The sequence below is a fragment of the Dermacentor variabilis genome, chromosome 3, assembly GCF_050947875.1.
Source record: "Dermacentor variabilis isolate Ectoservices chromosome 3, ASM5094787v1, whole genome shotgun sequence".
NCBI classification, from domain to species: Eukaryota; Metazoa; Arthropoda; class Arachnida; order Ixodida; family Ixodidae; genus Dermacentor; species Dermacentor variabilis.
This window is the reverse complement of record NC_134570.1, coordinates 5,029,936-5,056,606: the sequence shown is the minus strand read 5'-3', so window position 1 is coordinate 5,056,606 and position 26,671 is coordinate 5,029,936. Positions and strand designations below refer to the sequence as shown.

At 45.2% G+C, this 26,671-nt stretch overlaps 1 protein-coding gene across 2 annotated transcripts in view; it reads right to left on the bottom strand.

The window, feature by feature from the left end:
* The window catches only part of LOC142575104 (tRNA wybutosine-synthesizing protein 5-like), a 29,806-nt gene extending 3,630 nt beyond the window's left edge, over window positions 1–26,176 (bottom strand). The window contains exons 1-4 of one of the 2 annotated variants that reach the window (XM_075684097.1): window positions 25,938–26,169; window positions 23,789–23,943; window positions 23,654–23,723; window positions 22,125–22,307 (exon numbers count right to left, since the gene is read on the bottom strand). In XM_075684097.1, the coding sequence (XP_075540212.1) occupies window positions 22,125–22,307; window positions 23,654–23,723; window positions 23,789–23,943; window positions 25,938–26,015 (486 nt within the window). In that variant the 5' untranslated portion in view covers window positions 26,016–26,169. Of the gene's footprint in view, window positions 1–22,124; window positions 22,308–23,653; window positions 23,724–23,788; window positions 23,944–25,937 lie in introns of both variants that reach the window. The other variant, XM_075684098.1, reaches the window with a different exon arrangement.
* Window positions 26,177–26,671: the final 495 nt, after the last annotated feature.

Below are 26,671 nucleotides of genomic sequence, written 5' to 3'. Positions count from 1 at the left end.
CCAGCAGCTGTGGAGAACCTGACCAGTCGGACAGGCAGCAGTCAGACTTGTAATGCAACAGAGTGTGCTAAGATTCTCTGGACCCGGACAGGCCACCAATGGAAACTGGCCCTGACAACCTTTAACATACGAACTCCGTTGAGTGAGGCTAGCTTTGCAGGATTCTTTGAGGAACTGTCAGACATTTTTTAGGATATCATTGGCCTTAGTGAGATTAGAAGAACTGGTGAAGCTTATACAGTGCTGACTAACAGCCAGTCCTCTGCTATAGAGGTCTCTCCCAGATACGAAACAATATGAGGTAGGATTCCTAATGCATAAGGACATAGCGGGCAACATTGAAGAATTCTACACCATTAATGAGAGGGTAGCAGTAATCGTAATCAAACTTAATAAGAGGCATGGATTAAAGGTAGTACAAGCCTATGCTCCAACATCCAGTCACAATGATGAAGAAGTAGATAAGTTTTATGAAGATGTTGAATTAGCGATGAGAAAAGTGCAAACTCAGTATACTGTAGTAATGGGAGACTTCAATGAAAAAGTAGGGGAAAAGCAAGCTGGTGAACAAGCAATTGGCAACTACGGCGTGGATTCTAGCAACGCTAAAGGAGAGATGCTGGCAGAATTTGCAGAAAGGAAAAAGCTGCAAATAATGAACGCCTTTTTCGAGAAGCATAGCAACAGAAAGCGGACCTGGAAAAGCCCTAATGGTGAAACAAGAAATGAAATTGATTTCATACTTTCTGCCAATCCCAGCATAGTGCAGGATGTAGAAGTGATAGGTAGGGTAAAGTGCAGTGATCACAGATTAGAGAGGGCTAGGATTCACCTCAATTTAAGGAGAGAAGGAGTAAAATTGGTCAAGAAAAAACAGGTCAACCTAGAGGCAGTAAGGGTAAAAGTAGACAAATTCAGGCTGGTACTTGCAAACAAATATGCAGCCCTAAAACAGAGAGATGATGATGACACAGAGCTAATGAATGAAACCGTAACTAGGTTGGCTTCAGAGGCAGCAATTGAAGTGGGAGGCAAGGCAGCAAGGCAACCAGTAGGCAAGCTATCTCAAGTAACAAAGGACCTAATAAACAAACAACAAAAAATGAAAGTGTCCAATTTAAGAGATAAAATAGAATTCACGGAACTGTGAAAACTGATCAACAAGGTGAAAATAAGCGATATTCGAAATTATAACATGAGAAAGACTTAAGCCGAAAAAAATAGACGCAGCCTGAAATCAGTGAGAAGGAAACTTGGCATAGGACAAACAAAGATGTATGCACCACTTAAAGATAAGCAGGGTAATATCATCAGCAATCTTGAAGGTATAGTAAAGCAGCGGAATAATTCTATACTGACCTGTACAGTACCCAGAGTAGTCAGAATGCCTCCATTCGAAGTAGTAATGAACAGGATACAGAAACTCCTCCTATCACTGGCAACGAGGTCAGAAGGGCCTTGCAAGACATGAAACGGGGAAGAGTGGCAGGAAAAGATGAAATAACAGCCAATTTAATAAAAGATGGAGGAGACATAATACTTGGAGAACAGGTGGTTCTCTATACGAAGTGTCTACTGACTGCAAGGGTCCCAGAAAACTGGAAGAATGCAAACATTATACTAATCCACAAAAAGGGAGACTAACTATATAAAATGTATTATACATAAGATGTATTATATAAAATAGTCACCAAGACAATTTCCAATATAATAAGGACAGCACTGGACCTTAGCCAACCAAGGGAGCAGGCTGGCTTCAGGAAAGGTTACTCTACAATGAATCACATCCATGTCAATAACCAGGTTATCGAGAAATCTGCAGGGTACAATAAGCCTCTCTATATTGCTTTCATAGATTACGAAGAAGCATTTGATTCAGTAGAGATACCAGCAGTCAGAGGGATTGCGTAATCAAGGAGTACAGACCGCTTACGTAAATACCGTGGAAAATATCTACAGAGATTCCACAGCCACCTTAATTCTACACAAGAAAAGCGGGAAGATACCTATAAAGAAAGGGGTCAGACAAGGAGACACAATCTCTCCCATACATGCTTGGAAGAAGTGTTCAAGCTACTAAACTGGGAGGGCTTAGGAGTAAAGATCGACGGCGAATATCTCAGCTACCTTCAGTTTGCTGATGGCATTGTTCTATTCAGCAATACCGCAGACGAGTTACAACAAATGATTGAGGACCCTAACAGAGAGAGTGCAAGAGTGGGGTTGAAGATTAATATGCAGAAGACAAAGATAATGATGAACAGCCAGGCAAAGGAACAAGAGTTCATGATTGCCAGTCAGACTCCAGAGCCTGTGAAGGAGTGCATTTACCTAGGTCTATTAATCACAATGAACCCTGATCATGAGAAGGAAATTCATAGAAGAATAAAAATGGGTCGGATCACATATGGCAGACATTGTCAGCTCCTTGACTGGAAGCTTACCATTATCATTGAAAAGGAAGGTGTACAATCAGTGCATTTTACCAGTGCTGACATATGAGGCAGAGAATAGGAGACTGACAAAGAAGCTTGAGAACAAGTTAAGGACCGCACAAAGAGCGATGGAACGAAGAATGCTTGGTATAATGTTAAGAGACAGAAAGAGAGCGGATTGGATCAGAGAGCAAATGGGTATAGCCGATATTCTAATTGCCATTAAGAGAAAAAAATGGAGCTGGGCAGGTCATGTAATGCGGAGGTTAGATAACCATTGGACCATTAGGATTATAGAATGGGTACCAAGAGAAGGGAAACGTAGTCGAGGACTGCAGAAGAGAAAGTGGACCGATGAAATTAGGAAATTCGCGGGTGCTAGCTGGAATCGGTTGGTGCAGGACAGGGGTAATGGGAGATCGCAGCCCATCCGATCCACTGCAGCCCATTCTATGTCCTGCAGTGGACATAGAATGGGCTGCTGATGATGATGGTTACAGACATATGGTTAGTTGCGCAACCCGCCCCAACTGCATTAAGGAACCCCCCCGCCGAGGTAGGCACACCTGAATCTGGCCCTGCACTGTGACTGTATGACGGCACCATTCTAAGCATACAGTAGCCACTATGCAGCATAATGCCAGTTGCAGAGATAGCCACCTTAAAATCTCAAGCTGTTTTGTTTTGCTAGCCACTGGCACACCTCAGCTCAATCCAACACAAGCATTCGTGCCTGATATTTTGAGGTTTGCATTCATTTTACCATCATGTATACTGACAGCTATTCAAAAAAGAAAATTCCAATTTGCTACCATGCCTATTTCTTTAGAACATATTTTATTATTTGAGATGTATATAATTGGGATGATGTTACGGAGAGATCAATACATAGATGAATACGAGGTTTGGCAGAGTGATGAAGATGACGATGAGGACACTTGTACGTGGGCCAGATCAGACACCTTCTTTTGCTCTAGCTTTCTTTGTATGTATTTTGTAAACATATCCTTCACCTACATCTTGCCTCTGTCACACTTTGGTAAAGGTGCGGGGTACATCACACCTCACAACAGAACTCCGCAGCGGTTGTTGTGTTGGATATCCGTCTGCAATGGCGGAAGACACACCGCCTACCATCAGCACCTGCCACTTTAACGGTCATGACGGCTAGACATTAATATTGATAGCGTCACCATTTCTGTGCTCATTGACACTGGCGCGCACATCTCTGTGATGAGTGCAAGTCTTCATGGTCGCCTTCATAAAGTTCTCACACCTGCCGCCTCCCGCATACTCCACGTATGCGGGAGGGACTCCTGTCATTCTTGGGGTGTGCACCGCCCGCATCTGCACTGCTGGTCATACCACTTCAGTCCAATTTGCCGTCATTGAGAAGTGCCCCCATGACCTAATCCTCGGCTTAGATTTTTTGCCCAGTCATTCTGCCCTCATTGCTTGTGTGACAGGTGCTCTTCAGTTTCAACTCTTCCCGATATTCTAGCCGACATACCACGACACTTATGCTCTCACCGTCATGTTCACTTGCCGCTTCAAGCTACTACCTATGTTACTTTGACGTCTTCACATTATATTCCCAATGGCGACTACGTCTTGTTTCTGATTATTCACATTCTGCTAGCCCACGATGTCGCCCTTGCTCACACGATTGTTTCCATTGCTGACAGTACAGTGGTCATTCCTCTTCTCTGGCAACGCCTGTCACTGGCCACCATTTCCGCGCTTGATCCCTGCAAGATTGCCGCTTTGAATACAGACGTTTCACCGCTTTCTTGCTCCACCAGTTTTGCTCCTCCGTCTCTTGACAACCATTAACAAGATGATCGCTCCCGATGTGACACAAGCACAAGCTCAAGATTTCTACCACATTCTGGCGTCCTATTGTGAAGTTTGATTTTGATGGTCGCCCTCTAGGCCAAACATCTGTCACGACTCATCAAATCAACACTGGTGACACCAACCCTATACACCGGCATCTATATTGCGTATCCCATCACAAACGCAAGTCATCCAGAATGAGGTCAACAAAATTATTACAAAAGACATAATCGAACCTTCATTTAGACCGTGGGCTATCCCCTTTAGTTCCTGTGAAAAAGAAGGATGGCGGCTGGTGTTTCTGCATTGGTTATCACAGTTTGAACAAAGTAACCCATTAAGATGTCTACCCTTTGCCTCGCATACATGACGCCTTCGACTGCCTTCATGGAGCCCAATATTTTTCATCCATCGACCTTCGGTCCAGCTAGTGGCAGATTTCAGTCGACCCTATAGACCACAAAAAAACTGCATTTATTATGCCAGATAGCCTGTACCAATTCAAGGTCATGCCGTTCGGACTGTGTAATGCCCCAGCAACTTTCAAATGTATGATAGACTGTCTGCAGCGGGTATATGAGTGGTCCATCTGTCTATGCTACTCAGAAAATGGCATTGTCTACTCGCCTATGTTTGACACCCACCTCACTCGTTTATTGGCCATACTTGCCATCTTCCGTCAAGCCAATCTTCAGCTGAACTCTGCCAAGTGCAGTTTTAGGTGACGCCAAATAATTATGCTTGGTCGCCTTGTCACTGCTACCAGTGTTCAACCAGACCCCGACAAGATGCAAGCAGTGCAACAATTTCCCATACCGTGCTCAGTCAAAGATGTCCGGAGTTTCGTAGGATTATGTTCCTACTTTCGTCGCTTTGTGTGGAACATAACGGACATCGCACGCCCTCTCACTGAACTATTATAGAAGGATGTTCTTTTCGTGTGGGGACCCGAACAAGCATTTGTTTTTTGCCCTCATTCGTCCACTCACGACACTACCAACACTGGTCTAGTTCGACCCCTCATCGGCTACAGAACTTTGCACCAATGCCAGTGGTCATGGAATTGCGGCTGTCCTTGGTCAAAAACAGCACAGCAAGAAACATGTCATTGCCTATGCCAGTTGCCTTCTTTCATCGTCTGAACCGAACTTTCCCATCACTGAACGTGAGTGCCTGGCTTTGATGTGGGCTGTCACCAAATTTAGACCTTACTTGTTTGGCCAGACCTTTTCTGTGATTACAAACCATCATGCCCTCTGCTGGCTCTCGTCGCTCAAGGATCCATCTGGATGTCTCGGCCGCTGGGCACTATGGCTCCAAGAATACTCGTTTGTTGTGCACTGCAAATCTGGACGATTGCACCAAGACACAGATTGGTTGTAACGCCACCCTGTCGATGCTCCTGACCTCATTGACCCTGACTCAGACGCCTGCATACTGTCCGTCCTTGCTTCGGATGATATCCCTACTGAACAGAGACGAGACATGTCTTTATGGCTCATCATCGATTGTCTAACCACTCCATCACCAGACCATTCTGTTCACCTGTTTGGGCTACATGACAACATTCTGTAGTGTCGCAATCTCAGCTCAGATGGCCCAGAGCTTCTGCTTGTCCTACCTCGCCATCTGCTCTCCAGCATTCTTCACCAGCTTCATGATATACCAACTGCCAGTCACCTAGGTGTCTCGTATACATACGCCTGCATCCGGCATTGGTTTTTCTGGCCTGGCATGTACCGTTTTGCGTGCTGCTATGTCGTTGCTTGTGAATGCTGCCAACACCACAAGTGCCCTTAAGCGCTGCCTGCAGGCCAGCTACAACCTATTGATATTCCTGCAGAGCCATTCTTCCGCATCAGTCTTGACCTCCTAGGCCCTTTCCCTACGTCCATCCTGGGAAATAAATGGGTTGCGGTTGCGACAGACTATGCCATGCGCTTCACAATCACTAAGGCATTGCCACCAAGCTGTTCTACAGACATCACTGACTTTCTCCTCCATGACGTAATTCTACATCATGGCGCCCCTCAGCAGCTCCTCACCGATCGCGGGAGGCATTTCCTCTCATGAGTAGTAGATGACGTCCTTTGTCCCTGCTCCAGTGAACATAAGCTCCCCACAGCTTATCATCCACAGACGAATGGAGTGTCCAAGCGCCTGAACCGAACCGTAACTGAGATGCTGGCCATGTATGTTTCATGTGATCACTGTGACTAGGAAAGCATGTTATCATTGGTTACCTCCACATACAATTTGTCATGGCATGACACTACTGGATATTCACCGTATTATTTACTGTTTAGCCAACATCCCACATTGCCATTCGAGACTCTCCTTCTGCCTGCTCCTCACTCGCTTACTGAATACACCAGCGACGTCATTGGTCGAGCCCGTGCAGCTCGCCAACTTGCCCATGACTGAGTCTTTGCTACACAAGGCTCCCAAAAGTCCTGTTATAACAGCCAACACAGAAGTGTGGACTTCGTGCCTGGCTCTCTGGTCCTCTTATGGTCACCATGGCACCGTATTGGCCCATCAGAGAAGCTCCTCCCACCTTAGACTGAACCCTACAAGGTGCTGCATCAACTGGGTGACATCAATTACGAGATTATACCCCTGGGCCCTGCTTCTTTGACCTCCTCGCTACCAACTGATGTTGTTCACGTTTCCCGGCTGAAGCCCTATTGCCCTTCTAGCTCTTCACCTTTGTAGCAAGCACCAGGATGGCGCTTCCGCCGATGGAGGGTGATGTTACAGAGTGATCAGTACATAGTTGAAGCAAGGTTTGGCAGAGCAATGAAGACGACAACGAGAATGCTTGCAACAAGGGCCGTATCAGACACCTTCTCTTGCCCTAGCTTTCTTTGTAAATATATTGTAATTATATCCTTCGCCTACGTCTCGCCTCCATCACAATACATTAAATATGCCAGATGTGACAATATATTTTTTATTATCAACTGGCTTTAACATTCAGAAGCACCACTGGGACTTTGAGGACACATTATAGTCAATAACTCCTGATTAATTTTTGTCATATGGGGTTCCTTAATGTGCTCCCAATGATTGGCGCATGAGTCAGGCAACTAGGCTGGTCTGGTCTCTGGAGCTGCTGGTCTACTTTCATACCTTATGCTCTAGTACTATTTTGATTTGGGTTGTTAATGTTTCGGCTACATCCTGCTTGAAAGACAAGATAGACTGCACCTATTTTGGTTGTAGGTGCAAAGCTGTCACGTCGCGACATTATTCAACCAATGCATTGCAGACAGCAATGTTGAGAAAATGTGTGAGCATCCTGATGGCCCATTTCCTAGAGTCAACCTTTGTCTTAGCATATGAAATATACCTGTCGATTGATCATATACAAGTGTTATATCAATTGTTTATATTCAGGTACACGATATTCAGATTTCAAGGTGCGGTACTAATTTCTTTTGTACTAACATTTTGCCTTCATGGAAATATGGCCAGGAATCAAACTCATGACCTTGTTTTTGTCCTCAGCATAAAGCCTTTCTTCTTTCAGAAAGAATTTGGAAGTCACGGGTTTATAGTATTGCTCTTGAGTGCATGCCATGGCAATATCATCACATAGCACTAGCAGTTGTAATTTTAGTGGTCTTTTAATTCTTAGGCTTTGAAAATTTCAGCTTCAATATGTGAATGTCATGTGGTTGGTTTTTGCGTATAAGCATGTCTTTCAGAAATAAATGTTGTTAAAAGTTATGACTGTTTCTTTCTGTTGTGCTGTGTGCTCTATGAAAGCACTGAGGACTTATTCTGAAACAACCCATTTCGGCGATACTATCACCTCAGTGATAGTATCACCTGATGGCATGCCCTGACTGGTTGGTTGAGTAAAATCGGATGACGTAGTGCTCAACCAGCCAATAAGCACATTCAATTTTGCTAAAACAGTCAATGAGCCCGATTGCCAATTACTGCAGGGGCCATATTCTGAAATGATCACTTTTGGCAACAATACCGTCTTGGCCAATGGCGAAGGCATTGGCGAAGGCGATAGTGTCGCCAAACGTGACCATTTCAGTATATGGCCCCTGCAGTAAATAAGATCTCATGGAGCTCGTTTACGCAGGCTGTCATGTACGGACACAATCTGCACACTGGCAAGGTAAAATGAGAGCCCACCTCCATCCTGAGAGGTGCAATGCAGCCAGGCTATGCAGGACTTTAGGTTTAATGTTCCAACAAATAATTGAAGATAACTTTTACATTTGGCAGGAATCATAATTAGTTCTGACATGACAGTACACAACACAAGCTTTACGATGGTTTGTGGGTAGGCTAGTTGGTTTTGGGTCGTCTTGAATGTCTTTCAGTGTGAAAAGATGAGGGAAAAGAGAAGAAGGCGACAAATATGAGTGCTCAACTTACAGCTAGCATTTCTAGCATCTTCCACTAGCATACCTGTTAACTATACAGAATTTACTGTAATGTCTACAAAGTTGGGCTTGTTTTATGACTTCACAAACACTGATCCAAGTTTTATGAAAACTGAATTCTGTTTGCGAATAGGTTTGAAAGATGTTAAAAACATTGCAGGACTGCAAAAATATGCATACAAGAAGGAAAGTGTGATGGTACCAGCGCCATCCTCATGTGGCAGCACAAAATTCCATATACGCCATGCACAAAACGCCGACAACGCCGTCTGTCGCCAAGGCTGCAAAGCGTAGGCGGGCTCAGACGTGTGCCGTCATGTTTGCGTTCTTGATCGAGATTTAACGCTTCTGACAGCCTTTAGCAATGTCTTGAAGTAACTTTGCATAGCTGGGTGCTTTAAAACGTACAAAATATCACCAGGCACCCAATTAGCTGCCGGTACTGCTTCACGAGCAAGAGCGACAGCAACTGTGGATGGCAGCTGTATGACAGAGGAAATAAGCAATCTTACTTTGTTTAGTGTAGCTTTCAGAGTGATTACTATGTTTTTAGGGAAAACATGGAGAAGGCAGGAGATGCAAATTGAAGGCGATGAGCAAAACGAGAACAAGGTGAAAGCAGGAGCCAACGTTTCGACAAGTGGACTTGGTCTTCTTCAAGGCCACATATACTTTCCTCGCCACAGTATATATAGGTGGGTTTTTATTTCTTGCTTGATGTCATTGTGCCTTTAATGAACGCTTCCATGTTTAAACTTGGATTGGGTTATTAGATTATGGGTTTTACATACCAAAACCACAATCTGATTATGAGGCACGCCGTAGTGGAGGACTCCAAAAATTTGGACCACCTGGGATGTTTAAGGTGCACCTAAATCTAACTACATGGGTGTTTTCACATTTCGCCCCCATCGAAATGTGGCCGCCATGGCCGGGATTTGATCCCACGACCTCGTGCTTAGCAGCCCAATACTGCAGCCACTAAGCCACCACGGCGGGTTGTTTAAACTTGGTCGCCTCATTTACGGTCCAGAAGATAAAATAAACATTAGGTTGTTGTTACTAATGAGACAGGATGCCCCCCTTTGAAAAAAAAAAAAAGATGTGAGAAGCTGTCAGAGAATGCGAAGCGAAGCTGTGGAGAGAGAGAAAGAAAGGAAAGGGCAGGGAGATTAACCAGAGGCGAGTTTCCGGTTTTCTACCCTGCACTGAGGTGGGGCATATAGGGTTTGTAAAGGCAACAAAGAGCGAGAGGAGAAAGAAAAAATGTTAAAAAATGAAGAGAAAAAGTAAACAGGTGACAGAAAAGGCGTTCCAATCCCAAACGTTCATACAGGCTGGTCGATCTCAAGAAGCACAGTAGCGCTTGCACGGCCTTCTGATGCTATGTTAAGTCACGTAGATGTAAAATTATTTCTTGGAACAGATGCTGGTCGTTGAAATGGTTCAGCCCAATGGATAGCGATTGTTTCTGCACACTGTACTGTGGGCACTGGCATAGAACATCACGAATGGCGAACATAGCGTGTTTAGATGCTTTGAACAAATGGCTCTGTATTAAAAAGCAGGTGACGACACCTACAAAAAGGTGTCACACAATCTCCCATGCGTTGCACAGAATCGGCTGTTGCTCTACCTATCGATGGCACTGAAATGCGACTTGCGGCGCAGAACGTTCAGTGTACGCTCGCCTCATCTGCATGTTCACTGTTCAACCTGACGTCTGTGAGCATTAAAGGCTTTTGACAGGGCATTCAACCTCATCTTGAATGCCTCTTAATATCACTTCGCGGTAATGGTAAACGCCTGAACTGCGAAGCCCTGATGTCTGCAACTAATGCAGATGCATTTTACCCCTGCTGTGTCATGCATCGTGGTCAATTCTGAAACCTTCATGTTTCTTTTTTTGCTTTCTTTGCTTTCTTTGCTTGCTAGTGGTGCTAGCGAGTGCTTATTCTCTTTTTGTTCTTTTGCATGAAATGAGTCAATATATGTTTATGGGGCTTCACAGTAGTTGTCCCTGCTTTGAAAATGATTTCAATGTCGCACATGGTTTACAAGAATTATTTAGTGGCATTCTTTGTATTTGGTTTCACACTGTTAATAATGTGTCAACATACTCTTGTAACTAATTAAAAAGCACTGCATTGGCTATTCAGACTCGGGGCACTGCAACAGGCGATACAACATGTGGTTTAATTCTGTATTTGTGTGCGAGGGTGATACTATTAGAAATGATGGACACTAAAAAATAAAATATACAAGCAACATGCTCTTGACTGACCAGGTAGGCAAATTTTCAGCTATAGCGTCTTCCGATATCACACTTGCGTGCTCGTGTGAAATCATTGAAACGCTCTGCTTGTTTAACGATGGAACATGTGAAATCAATGCTGTGCAGACTGGTAAAACGAAAGCATAAAAACAATCAACCCTTAATTATTGCCGGAGTCCTTTATGTGCTATTTTGCTCAAGCTCATCGTGCCGGTTTGCAAACTTTACCGTCACTGGCTTCCCACACGGCCACGCCTGTGCGAAACATGCATTCGCAGGCATGACGGCGCTCCCTCAACCTACTATAAAAATACACAGCATATAAACGAAACACGTATGTGCATAAAGAACATTGGTTCACGGGCCAACAAATGAAGTCATTAGCGGTCGGGGCGTTGTAATGAAAGAGGCATATTGGCGATGAGCTTCACTTTGTAGGCAAGCTTATTGATGCTCATCTGCGGCAAACAGTTGGCGCATAAGGAGACAATGTCGTCCCAGACAGCCATAAAGCCGTACACATGTCCACTATTGTAGGGTGCGATTTCCTTGCTCCCACTGACACCACAGAAGTAACTATCTGGGATGCACACAAGCGGCAAATCACACGCACACACTTCAGTCATGCCTGCAGTGGAAGCAGGCGTCTCTGGCATAAGCCCCACCTGCAGTTCCTATGACCGCCGCTACGTAGCTTTCAGTGGCGCGCCTATAGACGCTGCGCATGGCGTATACCCGAGTTTACTTGCTTTGAGCAAGTTTATACAGACAGGTTGGTGAAGCAGGCAAAATTAGCAACAAAAGGATGCTGCTCAGTCTCTGTTGTTCCAAGTTTGCTGTTGCTTGGTCCTAAAGATAAATCATCATTAATAAAGTGGGTAGAGAGAGGGAGAGAGAGAGAGAAAAAACAAACAAGTTGAAAGGCATAGAGGTTAACCAGATCAAGTGTCCGGTTGGCTACTCTGCACAGGGGGATGGAGAAGGGCAGAAAAGATAAGAAAACAATACTAAAAAAAGGAATGCATCAGTTTGTACACTCTACAGTTTTTCAATCAGTCTCATTTCATTTAAAAAGTCAACAAGCACGTTTAAAGCAGTTCATGACGATGTCAGCTGGGACTAGGGTCCAAGATTTCTGGCTTCCGTAAAGCAACAGTTGTCAACCTTGTTGAGCATGGTGCTGAGGACTTTGTGCACTGGAACAACAACAATCACAAAGAAGGTACTCTATGCCTCTTTGCACTCACAAACTTCACATTCTAGACTTGTGGCCATTCCTATGAGGCAGAAGTACGCATTAGTAAGAGCAACTCCAAGTTATAGATGACAAATGAGAGTTACCTCTGATCATGGTAAGCCATGTGGAAGGCAGAGCTTCAAATGAGGATCCAGCAAACAAAGGTGCTGGTTTTTAAAGTCTGCTGAATTCTGTTTGGCCAATGCAAGCTTGCTAGCAAGCGCATGGAGCTTTTCCGCTGCGTCTGTTTTTGACATCGAGATGGCAGCCACAGCGGTTGATTTTCTACGGGGGAGAAATATGAAAAGACCTTTGTGCTCAGATTTAGGTGCACGTTTAAGAACTCTAGGTGGTCCAGATTATTTCGGAATCCTCCGCTACAGCCCTGTACAGCATACCTCATAATCAGATCATGGTTTTGGCACGCAAAACTCTATAATTTGACATTGGGATAGCGATGAAATTGCCACTATCATGTGAATATCGAGTGGCTGCGTCTGCTTGCTCATTTCCAAGGATACCACAATGAACTGGCAACCATTGAAATACAATATGTCATGTCATTTTTCAACTCCCTGATGGCAAATTTCTTGTATGTCCTCGTATGCGGCTTAGTTGTTGGCAGGCAAACAAGATGGTGAAAGTGTATCCTTGTGACATGTTGAATGTCCACTGTTAGAGTGTCAACTGCAATGTATGTTGCTATAGGGTTGTCACATGCTATTTGATTGTGGCTGCTGTAGATGCACACTTAGGGAGTGCGAGGCACATCCGTAGGAGACCATACATAATGCATGGAACAGCTGTAACATCGATTGCACAGATGTGCCCTAAGACTTTCCACCGACAAATTTGAATACATGGGCTATCACAGTCAACCTCTTCTTTACATATGAAATATGTGACATCCAAGACAAATCACAGTCGATGATGGCTCCAAGGAAACGATGCTTTGTTTCATAAGCAATTACTTGTCCATTTAAGCATATAACTTACGGAGTCACTGTTTTAATGCAACCAATCAGCACTTTTCAGAGGACAGTTCTGGGCCTTTCATATGCAGGTTGAGGGGAGCACCTGACCTCGAACCTGCCGGATACGAATACCTGTCGCAACCTGTAAGTGACCTTGTCACCCAACTACCACGCGCAACGAGGCAAGCCTATTTATTACTTATTAAAAGGTGGACTTCCCTCTGCAAGTGTTACGTCTTATTTCTCTCAGCAATAAACGTTGTTAGAGCTGACATAAACATTATAGCTGGTTGCTTTAACCACCAGAACCCAACGTAGCTGCAATTACACACACTATGAGTTGTGGAGTCCTGCGAAATTGGCGCATGTGGCTAGATTCGGAGCTTTCCTTTAGACCTAGCATCATGCAGAGCATACCCCCACAAGGTAAGACGATGCATGTGTGACCACCTTCAGCAGTCTCACTCATATTTGCAGACATGTCATGCCGCACGCAGATGGAGATTTTTGCGTACATGGACATCTGCACCGTCTTTGGCAATGATCAAACAAGGCCTAACAGTGCTATGTTGAAGAGCATGGGGCTTAACACTCCGCCTTGTGGCACACCTATGCTGGTTAGATGGTGGGATGTCATTCTATCCTCGGCAAGCATGAAGAAGGCTATATCCTCCAAATAGCTATGAATCTAGTGCAATGAATGGCCACCAATGCACACATCAGTCAAAGCTTCGAGGATTGTTTGGTGTGCTACATTATCATATGCACCTTTGACACAAAAAAACATTGCCACCGTTAATTGTTTCATGCTCTTTTGAGGTTGAATAGATGTTACTAAATCAAACATGTTACCAATGGTACGACCGACCGTGCCAGAAGCCCGCCATTGCATGTGGATATATACTTAATTATTTTCCAAGTACTATTCAAGGTGCATCAGCACTATCCTTTCCATTAGTTTCCCAACAGAACCGGCAAGAGCAATGGCATAGTACGACGCCAAGCCTAATGGAAATTTAGAATAAGTCTGAAGCAAAGGTACTGGGTGGCTGACCTTCCACTCACAAGGAATCAATCCTTCACGCCAGGATTCATCGTATCTATCGAAGAGTACATCATGGGATTTTTGGCCAAGGTTTCCAAGTGCCTTGTATGTGACTCCGTCAGGCCCAGGCGATGACTTCTTACAAGTCATCAGCATAGTTTCTAGCTCCTCCATAGAAAACATCACCTACTGTAGCATCCGAGACGGTTCCGACGTACCATCCTGCGAGACATCGCTCGCCGTCACCCCTTCGCTGCTCTACGTCCCCACTTAGACCTACTTCTCAATTCGCCGAGCGTCATCCGGAAAACTGAATTATGCAGCGTTTGAAGAAAAAGCTGCATCGAACAACAGGACAGAAATTCCCCCATGCAATATGCATTCCGTGCATTCTGTGTCCGTGCAATATGATATTGGTTGTAGTAGAAGGTGTACAAGTGGAAGCTTTGATAGACACTGGTGCTAGTGTTTCAGTTATTCAACGTGCATTGTGTTCACGAACCGGAAAGTTACAACCCCCTATGATGGACCTATGCTACTCGCTGCTCGAGAAAGGGGCTGCCATTTGGCCTACCGCCATGTGCACTCCTCGTATTTCCATCGATGGACTTCTGCATTACGTACAATTTGCATTGCTAAGTTCGTGTGCCCAGCAGCACATATTGGTATGGGATTTTCTTTCTACAGCCTCCGCCTCCATCTGCTGCGGGCATCTGCTGCCTCCATCTGACATATTCACTTCATGCAGATGATGCACCACTTCACTTGCTTACTGCAGAAGATACCGCTCTACCTCCTCGCAATCAAAGCATTGTTACCCTCACGTCTGATGTCATTGACTGCGGCGACGTGCTGGTATTACTATCTGCACACTGTCTCGCAAGAGGGGGAGCCTTTGGATCAGGGCTGGTTCGGTTTGATCATGGCTCTGCACTTCTCTATGCTACAAACCCGACATTCGAAAAGATTCTCATCCCTAAAGGCACTACATTGGCTTGCGCCACTGAATTGGAGTCTATCTCTGTTGTTTCCTTTAAAGCAGCTTCCTCTGAAGTTCCTTGTACTGGACAGGCCGCATCTCCTTCAGCTCTTGCAGTTGCCATCAGTTCCGACCTGACACCTTCGCAGTCACAACAGTTGCTTGCGTTGCTCCAAAAACATGAAACTTCATTTGACGCGCATTCATCTTCATTGGGAAAAACTTCGATTACGATGCATCGGATAGAGACAGATGGCACAACCATCATGCGCCGTAGACCGCATCGCGTATCTCTAGCCGAGAAGAAAGTCATTGACGAGAATGTCGCCAACATGCTGGAACATAATACGCCCCTCTGCTAGCCCTTGGTCATCCCCCGTTGTTTCGGTTCATAAAAATGACAGCTCTGTTCGATTTTGTGTCAACTACCGAGCACTTAACAAGATCACACGCAAGGATGTATACCCTATACCGCGAATAGACGATGCCTTGGATTCCCTGCAAGGTGCCGAGTACTTCTCCAGTCTCTATCTGCGTTCCGGCTACTGGTAGATACCTATGCATGAGGACGATAAAGAGAAAACAGTGTTTTCGACACCAGATGGGCTCTACGAGTTTAATGTCATGCCTTTCGGCCTCTGCAATGCGCCCGCAACGTTCGAGCGCATGATTGACACCGTTCTTCGTGGCTTTAAGTGAAAGACTTGCTTGTGCTATCTGGACGATATTGTTGTTTTCTCGTCAACCTTCTCTCAGCACCTGAAATGTCTGTATGAAGTTCTCACATGCCATGCCAACGCTGGGACTTGCCAACGCTGGACTTGCCAATGCTAAACACCAAGAAATGCCATTTTGCGAGCAAGACGATCAAGGTATTAGGTCACATTGTGAGCAAAGACGGCATTCGTCCAGATCCTCACAAGGTTTCGGCAGTTCGGCACTTCCCTCGTCCCGAAAAGACCAATGAAGTTTCCTAGGCCTCGCTTCCTATTTTCGCCGGTTCATACGAGGCTTCGCCTCAATAGCGTCACCTCTGCGCAAGTTACTGGGTTCTAATGTTCCCTTTGTGTGGTCTCCCGAATGTGAATCAGCGTTCACCCATCTGAAGCGCGCTCTCACATCTGAACCAGTACTTCGCCATTTTGATGAAGCTGCTCCTACCCTCCTGCATACAGATGCTAGTGGTCACAGCATTGGTGGCATTCTCCTACAGCGAGATGACACTTTAGGTGAGAAGGTCGTCGCATACACAAGTCACATTCTGACAAATGCCGAAAAGAATTACACCATCAAGAAGCAGGAATGCCTAGCTATATTGTTTGGTCTGTGCAGAAGTTTCGACCTTATCTTCACGGCCGCCATTTCACCATTGTTACAGACCATCATGCATTATGCTGGCTTTCAACGCTGAAGAACTCATCTGGACGACTTGGTCGGTGGATTCTTCGTCTGCAAGAATATGACTGGAAAAAAACACCAGGATGCAGACGCGCTTTCTCGCTGTCCGCTTTCTACGACACCATGCAATGGACCTCCAACTACCATCCGTGACAAGCTTTCACACGATCCCTACACACGACAGCAGATTCTTCCAATACATCAACTTGCCGACCCTTACTGTCGGCGCATCATAGACCACCTGCAAGGAGCTTCATGCCCGCCTTCGTCGGCAGCTGACGCAATTTAAGATTGACAACCACGTCCTGTACCGTCATGTCTTTCACCCTAATGGTCAACGCTGGGTTCCCGTCCTGCCACGCTCTCTATGTGCTCATGTCCTTTAGGCTTCTCACGACATGACTGCTGGTCACCTTGGTTTCCAGAAAGCCTATGACCGCATCAAAGGTCGCTTCTACTGGCCTGGCTTGTCCGCCAGTGTAGCGAGGTATGTCGCTTCCTGCGCCCTATATCAGCGTCGAAAGCTCCCTACATCAGCTCCAAGCGGACAACTGCAACCGGTTCCATGTCCGTCGTAACTATTTGAAGTCATTGGCATTGACCTGTATGGTCCTCTTCCTGTGACTCTCACCGGTAAATGATGGATTGTGACAGCCGTTGACCACTTGACACGCTACACCGAAACAGCTTGCGTGAGTTCTGCCTCAGCCTCTGAAGTTGCTGCATTCATACTTCAAGCCTTAATATTGCGTCACAGTACTCCTCGCGTCCTCCTGAGCGACCGTGGAAAAGCATTCCTCTCGCAACTAGTAGACGAAGTACTCAGAGCCTCCGGAACCACCCACAAGACGACCTCCGTTACCATCCACAAACCAACGGCCTAACAGAGCAATTTCATTGCACGCTGTCAGATATGCTAGCTATGAATAAAGAGAAAATCAGACATCCACCCGTTCGTAGCAATTGCTACAAAGGAAACCCGTACGGGTTCCTCGAAAGAAAAGCCTCATAGTTGAAGAAAAATTCGTCCTGGTGCGGGACTCTAACCCGGGACCACCGCCTTTCCGGGGCAGCCGCTCTACCATCTGAGCTAACCAGGGGGCTAGCAGATGGTGGGGCGAAGTCAAATTTGTTGACAACACACAAAGCAAAGGCAAGTGTTTGACGTAGTAGTTCTGCGGAAATCCGCAAGGTAGAGAGAAGTAATGAATAAAGAGAAAATCAGACATCCACCCGTTCGTAGCAATTGCTACAAAGGAAACCCATACGGGTTCCTCGAAAGAAAAGCCTCATAGTTGAAGAAAAATTCGTCCTGGTCCGGGACTCGAACCTGGGACCACCGCCTTTCCGGGGCAGCCGCTCTACCATCTGAGCTAACCAGGCGGCTAGCAGATGGCGGGGTGAAGTCGAATTTGTCGACAACACAAAGCAAAGGCAAGTGTTTGACGTAGTAGTTCTGCGGAAACCCGCAAGGTAGAGAGAAGTAATGAATAAAGAGAAAATTAGACATCCACCCGTTCGTAGCAATTGCTACAAAGGAAACCCGTACGGGTTCCTCGAAAGAAAAGCCTCATAGTTGAAGAAAAATTCGTCCTGGTCCGGGACTAGCTATCTATGTACATCGAACCACATCACAGAAACTGGGATGCAATTTTGCCATTCGTGACTTTTGCGTACAATACCGCTGTTCAACGCACAACCGGTTACTCGCCATTCTACCTTGTCTATGGTCGTTCGCCCTCTTCCTGTCTTGACGTCTCTTTTTTCACGCCAACTGTCGATGGATGTCCATCCTCCTGTGAACAATATGTGTCTCGCATTCTGCGTTGTCGCCAGCTCGCCCGCATCAACACCGAAGCACAGCAATAGGACCGCAAGCAGCATTACGCCGCCTCTCATCGCATCGCGTGCTTCCGCCCTGGCGAGGAAGTGCTACTCTGGACACCAGTTCATAGTCCTGGCTTGTGTGACAAGTTTCAGCTTTGCTTCATCGGCCCCTACAAAGTCTTGGAGCAGAGCTCTCCGGTTAATTATTGCGTGGCACTGGTTATTGTTCCAAATAACCGCCGCTGCCGTGCTGCTAAGGTTGTCCACGTTTCCCGTATGAAGCCTTTCATGAGGCATTCGCCGCCCCTTTGAATTGCGGCCCAGGATGGCCACTCTCACGCAAGGGGACATTAGTGTGGGCACTTATAAGCTATTCTTTGTCATCTGTACATGATCATCATCATGTGGGGTTCACATGGGGTACTTCTTCATCATCGCTTGTGGGGCTCGCTCTTGAACGTGATCCGTGCTTTGGGCGTGGTCGGTTCGCCGCATCTCCGACGCGTAATAAACATCGTGATAACTGCTGCATCACAATATTAAAAAAAGACTAGCATTTTGTTTACAAATTGATATATAATGTATGTTGATGACACAGTTGGCACATGACTTGGAAAAATGAACAGCACTATAATCGGGACCAACTAAAAACAAGACAGTACACTGCCTTGCGTCTTCTTGTTTAGCCCTGTTTTTTGCACCATTTGATTTTTCAAAGCAGCAGCATTTACAAGCCAATCATGGCCCACCCTTTGCAGACATATTCTGCACATGCACGAGAGATGCATTTCCAACCACAATGTTCTCGTCCACAGATTAGCTAGCAGAACAATGTGTTCTCACCACTGAACAGCTTTGCCTTTACCACTCTAAACCTCACTACTTGATCTTCTAGGTTTCAGTGATGGCAAAAGCAGCTGAATCGCAACAATACATTTCCTCTCGGCTATATGGGATTGGGAACCATGAGGACAAGTCTTCACAGAAATTCTAAAGTCTTTGAGCTCGCGCTCCTCCCCTTGAGAGACCTCACTTGGAGGGAGGAACAGAGTCTGCAGAGAAAAGCTAAAACACCTGTTGGGATCGGCAGTATATATGAAATAAATGAAACAAATAAAATGCCAACAGCCGGGCAAGACAGCAAACTTGGATTTTTGCAAATGGTCTATAAAAATCTGCAGTCAATCCATTTTCTATGAATGGAAAAAGTAATGGCATTTTCTTTAATCATTACTTGACACAGGAAAAGTAAGGAGAAAGGAAAGCAACAAACAAACAGAGGCTTGTTGCAGCCCAGGTAACAGTGAAGATAAGTGTTGATTTCCAACCCTGGAGGTCTAGTGAGTGGTTCAGCCACTGCTACATACAGAGAAGGGTGAACACTATTTTGCAAGGTGCCTATTACTCCATTGTGCTTCTGGCACCGTGGGCGCGCTATATTATTCTACATTTAAAATACAGGAATGAACCTTTGCACTAGAACTTCGATAGCTTCATATGATGCATGTTTCACTCACTTTCAGTGACCTGCTGTGCAACTTGTTTGAAGAGATGTTTGGAGGAAACTTGCAATTATGGTACTGTAGTCCTGATCCTGATTTGATCGAACTCGGGAATCGATGAGGCGAACAGTTCGAAGCAGGGCTGCTTTCTTTGTTAGGAGCCTTTGTCAAAATTACAGTATCCATAATTAGCAGTAAAATGAAGGCTAGCAGCTTCGAAAGATTTGAAAGTGTTGTCTCCTGACTCCCGACTGTTCTGAAGACTGCAGAGACGTTTTGTAATGATGCTCTTGCAGAAGCAAGCAGGATGTGTTACAACGAGGTAGGGGAACCTTGGCTCAGTGGCTGGTTATGGCTGTCTGGTATTTGAGGGATCAGGCAGTGACGAGATGGTCTCCATATGTCCATAATTTTTCACCACCTTCATTCTTGACACCTTCTGCGCACGTTATTGCTCCCCACCAACCGCCCTTCTCATATCCATAACCTCATTCCCCTCCTTAAACATTTTTCCATCAGTTACTATCGCACTCTTGAAAATTCACCCAGTTGTTGAAAGGCACAGCAACCCCTAACATTCCTATATTTCTGTTTATTTTTTCAAGGCGGCGCCACTGCATGGATGTCCCGGCCACCTACCTCCCCTCCCATGTGTTTCTCACGGCTGTTTCTTAGTTTGCCTGGCCCTATACCCCCCGTCCTTAATATATTTTGCCACGTACAAAGCAGCGTTGTGTAGGTCTTCCTTTATTGTCCCCTTTATTGCCCTATTTTCATTCTTAACAAAATATCAAACTAGCACAACAGCAAGATCTCCTCAAGTTTATTTACATAATGAAAGTCAGAAACAAAGGAAACAAAAAATAAAAATGGGGGTGCTTATTATTCATTTCCTAGATAAGCAAGTTGCAATATTTTTGGAATGCTTTTCTTCCATGCAGTGTGGTCGATGACTCGGCCAAGTACCAGAAATGAGAAGCTCTTCAACGATGTGAAGGCCTCGTGTGGCGCAACAATGCCCCAAGCTTTAAGCACGCACTCGTCCCATCTTTCTCTTGTGTGTGTAATTATTGTAAATAGGTCCTCTGTAATTTTTTCTTCCCCACTTATCGCTTTCTCTCTGTTCCCTCTTCATTGCACCATCCCCCTTTCTGGCCAATGCTCAGTTGTCAACCATCGACAATACAGTCAGCAAAATTATCTTTCTTTCTTCCAAGAAGCAAAAATGCAGTCGCATTTTCCACAATCAGATGCGAGCTGATGTAGACACACCTTTCACCTATTTATTCTTAGTGTGACGATGAAGACATTTCGTGCATGCACGCGGGAGAGGGCATTGCCCGTTCCACCCTCGTACCGCAACTAGCCTACGACTTGCTTTCATATTCAAGCTCTCTTTTCCATCCATGGCGCTCTTTCTGAGCCTGACTCCTGAAACCTTCTGCTCTGTAGGAAAGGAAAGAAGGGGGAGGAGTTTCTCAGAAAATTTCAGAGGGTAGTGTATTGACCCCCCTCCCCCCGGGTCAATGTATCAGAGCCTCTCACACACACATGCTCAACAGGACTCCTCTGGCTATGCCTCTAGGCACATAGATCTGAACTGCCAGGACATAATTGGCACATGTACTTGTTTATCTTTTTCGAGTGACCTCTTTTCACCGTCCAACAAATGTTAGACGGTGGGACATCCCTGCATGTATCGAAAGTTTCTCTAATGTTATCTATGGGTCTATCTTCTGTCTGTTGCCACCGAAGCTTGTGTAATCTGATTGCATGTGCAACGCAAATTGTGTTGAACTTTCTGGAAGGCAGCATCAATTTCTGGGCACCAGCAATTACTCTGGAACCTTCAATGACTCATGTACAAAAGCCGACACGCTTGACCAGCAGATCAAACTTTCGCTGATCGCCGACTCTATTTGCCGCTACCGTCTTTCTCTGAGTGTAACTTGCTTTTGAGAGCACAGGTTCGCCCAATAAAACGCTAGTTTCGTCATCCACAGTTTTACTGCCTTCTTCACTGTCACTACTACGTGACAATATAAATCCCAATTTAACTCTTAGAATGTTTCCAGCTACAAGTACAATTCATCAGCGCAACATTCTCACCCTAGGTGCACTGTCTCAAGTGCAGGCACACGATGAGCCTGCAACAGACATTAGATGATACCCAAGGCAAATTAAAGTTGATGAAGGTGGGAACATACATCATAATGAGTCCACAAGCAAAGCTGTGGGGATGCAATTCGAAGAACACTGGAGAAAAATGCTTCATTGGGAAACAGCTTCGGCAAGGTGACATCTTCAGCAAGCTCTGGAAACTGTGAAGCAATGTTGGCAGGTTCTTTCCTGGAGTCAGACCCAAGTGTTCTTAAGTAATAAAGCTCTGTCTGTTCAGAAAAAGAAAAAAGGAAAGTGCATTTTTAAATGATTTAGTAATATTAATTTACTCATTTCTCTCTCTGGTGCAAACTTAAATGTAGAGAAGTTAGTAGTGCCAACAGGTAAAGAACCAAAACAAGTGCTGTCTTTCAAGTTCTTGCCTGTTCGCTTCATTGACTGTTTCAATAATGCATCACCTCCTTGGTTATGCTTTAATTTATTTCAAGTGTGGAGAATGTATGCACCTAATAGAGCATCGATAATTATCCCAGGGAGATAAAAAATGCACAGTAATTCACTTTTCACTACAGGAAACTGACATAACAAACAACTTCTAATTAAGGACCATCTGGACGAAGGGGCCAGCCATGCAAGAGGTTTTGTTCCGTTGGTAAAATGAAAGGGTTAAAGCAGTACATCCAGTCATATCGCACAACAAAACACATGCAAGCAAGAATGCACACAAGCTTCTTGTTTGCAACACTCCTTCTGGCTCACAAGTTATTAACAAATTATTCAAAAAGGAAGTACTGCATTACCATTTATACTTTCCTAAAATATTAATGGACATGGCACTATTACCCCGTTTTTGATGGCGTCTACAATGTAACTCGGCCCCAAACCAGGGTTGGTGGTATGAGCAGAAACAAAACTTCATAATGGACAGGATGTAAGGAAGGGACCGATGGTGGTGACAGCATACAGTTCGATCCGAAAGTATATTATACTGTACAGCTCTGCTGGAACTTAAAAGGCCAGATGCAATGAAACTTCACTTGATCTAAATTTGTTAAAAATCAATAGTTGATGATCGACACTAGTAAGTAGGGCTCAGCTGCGACAGGTGCATAGTTCATTCAAGAGATACCAGCCAGTCCATAAAGACAAGCAGGCCCGATATCCTGCTCTTTCAGGGGAGCACTGCTGGCGAGAGGTTTTGCACATGTTGCTCAAGTGCTTTAATCAACGAAATTCTTAATCAGCGGAGACAGGCAGCCCAAGCAGCGTACTGTGCATGATAAGGCTGATATGAAGTCTATCATGGGGGCTGGTCCCAATGGTATATTTTGCCATTAAATTATGCTAGAACATCTTGGCAGGGCAGCTGCACGCAGCATACAGTATAGGTATGTAGAAGGCACATTGGTTCTGGCCAGGGAGAGCCTGCATCGCTTGCAGCAATGGTGGTGCCTTCTAAATATGGAAAACAAGGATTTTTTGCAAGTTGTTTTGGTGCCTCTGTTTGGTTTTTTACACAACACAGCCTTCTGTGTAGGTATACTATCAATGCAACTGTTTCTTCAGCAACGCAACACTTTGCTTCAGTTGGTTTTAAGTGCAGTGCCATGCTCACCTCACTTATGAAGAAGTTAGCATTCTTGGAGCCAGATGCTCGCTGCACGAGCTCACAAAATGGCAGTGTTCTGCACATAGATATGTAGTTAAATCAATTTCTCAAATGATGACACAAGTTAGGGCAAAAACCAACCTGTATAAAAAGTTCTTGCTAATGAAGTCCATGTGCCTGTCTTGTGAAACGTGCACCTTGACATCCCGTTTGCCCCCTCGAGTGCATAGATAGTCCTTGTCCCACAGCAATGTGCAAGGACCAACAGGCACTCCTCTCAAGACTGCTGGCTCCCTCTGCAGCAAGGAGAGATGAGGAAATACTCGAGGGACCAGACTAAACTGCTTATTAATACTTGGCTCACTCAGTGATATTTAATTTCTTATGCCATTTTCACGCAGTACCATTAATAACCAGTTCAAGTGCTGCCATGCACCGATTTCACGATATGCATTAAATCTGTTGAGCAATTGACATTGCAAGAACAAATATGTCTGCTGATTATGGCCAACTTGAAAAAGAAGATTAACCTGTTTTGTGCCATGGAGAAAGCAATTAAGTTCATCCACCCATTCCTCGTAAAATAATGGCCGGAAACGAGCCTAACTTATGGGTAATACTTTTCAGTTCAGCTTCTTTCATCTCCCTCTGTGGTGCTAGTAGACTTCACTTTTCCAATGGATGGTTTAGGTTTCGTACACACACACACACACACACACACACACACACACACACACACACACACACACACACACACACACACACACACACACACACACACACACACACACACACACACACACACACACACACACACACACACACACATATATATATATGAACTCTTAAAATATTCTCTACATTGTGTTCTGTAGAACATTCAACAAATATGCCCATTTTTCAAAATCAGAATTGAGGATAATAGCTTAACACGAAAGAGGTTAAGTGGCATGTGTGGTCCTATTTCCCGACAGAAAAGCCAATTCAATGGGTGGCGTCCAAATGCTGTCGTCACCTGCATTAGATTAACCATCTATGGAAAGCAAAGGCAGTGCAATGCTGGAGCAGCACAGTTCCATGGATTTCATTGGATAAGCAAGGAGCAACGTCTTATTTCACAGTGCCAGCATTGTTTCTGCATATGCCTGCTCACCACAGCCTGGGTCATTCTAATACTGCTGGTGATTTGGGTTAGATTCATAAAGCAACTGTGGGACTTTCTGTAAATTCTTCAGTCGAAACTTCATTGGCTGCTGGCACTAATGGTTTCTTTTACTGTGCCAAGAGAGTGCAAATTTTAGAATCAATTCTTAAGGCGCGTTTCCTTGCATTAGAGTAATGATGGTTGTATATGATGAGTGATTGAATCAACTTTATTTCTGCTCAGAAGAGTGGAGGGACATCAGGACAAAGCTTGATGGGTGCTCAACGTTTCTCGGCAGAGAATGCAGCAACAAGGCAGCAGGAGTACGGTAAGTATACGCAGCAAGTAACACACTGAATGTATTAAATAGACAAAAAATACGACCACACGAGATAAGAGTGAAATAAAGTAGTATAGGTACAAGGATCAAGCTAAATTGTGTCGTAGTACATGATGCCAAAACCCCCACTCTAGGAGGCAATGGCACAGCATCTGAAAGCTGCTGTTATGCGAGTCCTAAATGACAAAGGGAAATCACCTCTGGCTTCAGATTACCACGGTCCCTAGATTAGCTGTGGCTCGTCTTGCGCGAGCGCACTTTTTAAAAGTATACAAGATTAAATTGTGGGGTTTAACGCCCCGAAACTGCAATGTGTGTGCGGCTCCTGATTAATTCTGACCACTTGCGGGTCTTTAATTCATGCACCCAAAGCGTTTCAGCATTTCGTCCAAAATCAGAATGCGGCCGTCGCTGCCGGAACCGAACCGCGTCCCCGCAGTGTCCTTTCGAAGATTACTCAGCAGCGCAGCGCCACCGCGGCGGGTAGTGCACCGATTTCGTAGAACTGTTCGAGAAGTAGTGCATCATATGGCAATACTGATGTAACGAAATAATTCTACTCTGACGAGAGATTGACGAGAGCAGCAGTTTTTAGAAGTCAATTAATACACAGAAAGCGTGCAGCCACTACCACAGGGCGGCCCGTGGGTTCGGGACACCTAAAAAATGTGCCAAAACCACGCTCTGATTACGAGGCCGCAAAGCCGTAGTCACAAACCACAGGACACCTCAGCATGCCTGCAACGCTGCACAGGCTGTTGTACGGATATATCAACGTTGGCTCGATTCCGAATGCACAAACGTACTTTCGGATATATCTCCGTGCGAAAGGTCTTTTCGTCAACGTTGTCACAGCAAAATACGGTCTTCACAGCAGTAAACATCGCTAACAGCTTTCAGCGTCACAAGTTGGCGGGGCCGCGAAGGTAGATGCATAGATGCATACAGAAAGAAATGATGATAGTGATGTCATGGAGGAAGGAAACTCCTCCTTCCTCCATGGAAATTGTAGATGACACCGTTTGGTGGTTTATAATGGTCACGGAGGAAGGAAACTCAGGACAATGCCTCCTTTACTAGATGCCAGCCGCGTTGCTCGCTTTCCCATTGCGGCGGCGGTTCCCTTACTTGAAGTTAGTTCAGCATAAATTCCGTGAGGCGGCGCTCGTTGCCTTTTCAACTTTCGGCGGATGTGGCAGCAGCGGCTGAATGCTCCGCCGGCGGGCGTCTGTTAGCGAGCGTTATCGCCGGCCTCCGAGATGGCAACAGACGCCATGGTAATCTCGGAGGCCGCAGCACGTGATCTAGGTTGCAGACGTCCGCCACAAGTGGCGCTCGTTACCTTTTCGCGGCTCGCGGAGTGATGTACGCGGATGATATTGTATTAATGGCTGACAATGCAGAAGACATTGTCAGCCATTATGTATGAGGAAATAGGGTTTCCTACATAGAGTTTGTAGGAAACCCTATGGCAGAACAATGCCTCCTTTACTAGTAAAGGAGGCATTGGGCAGAAGATCTGCAGGAATTAATGGACATA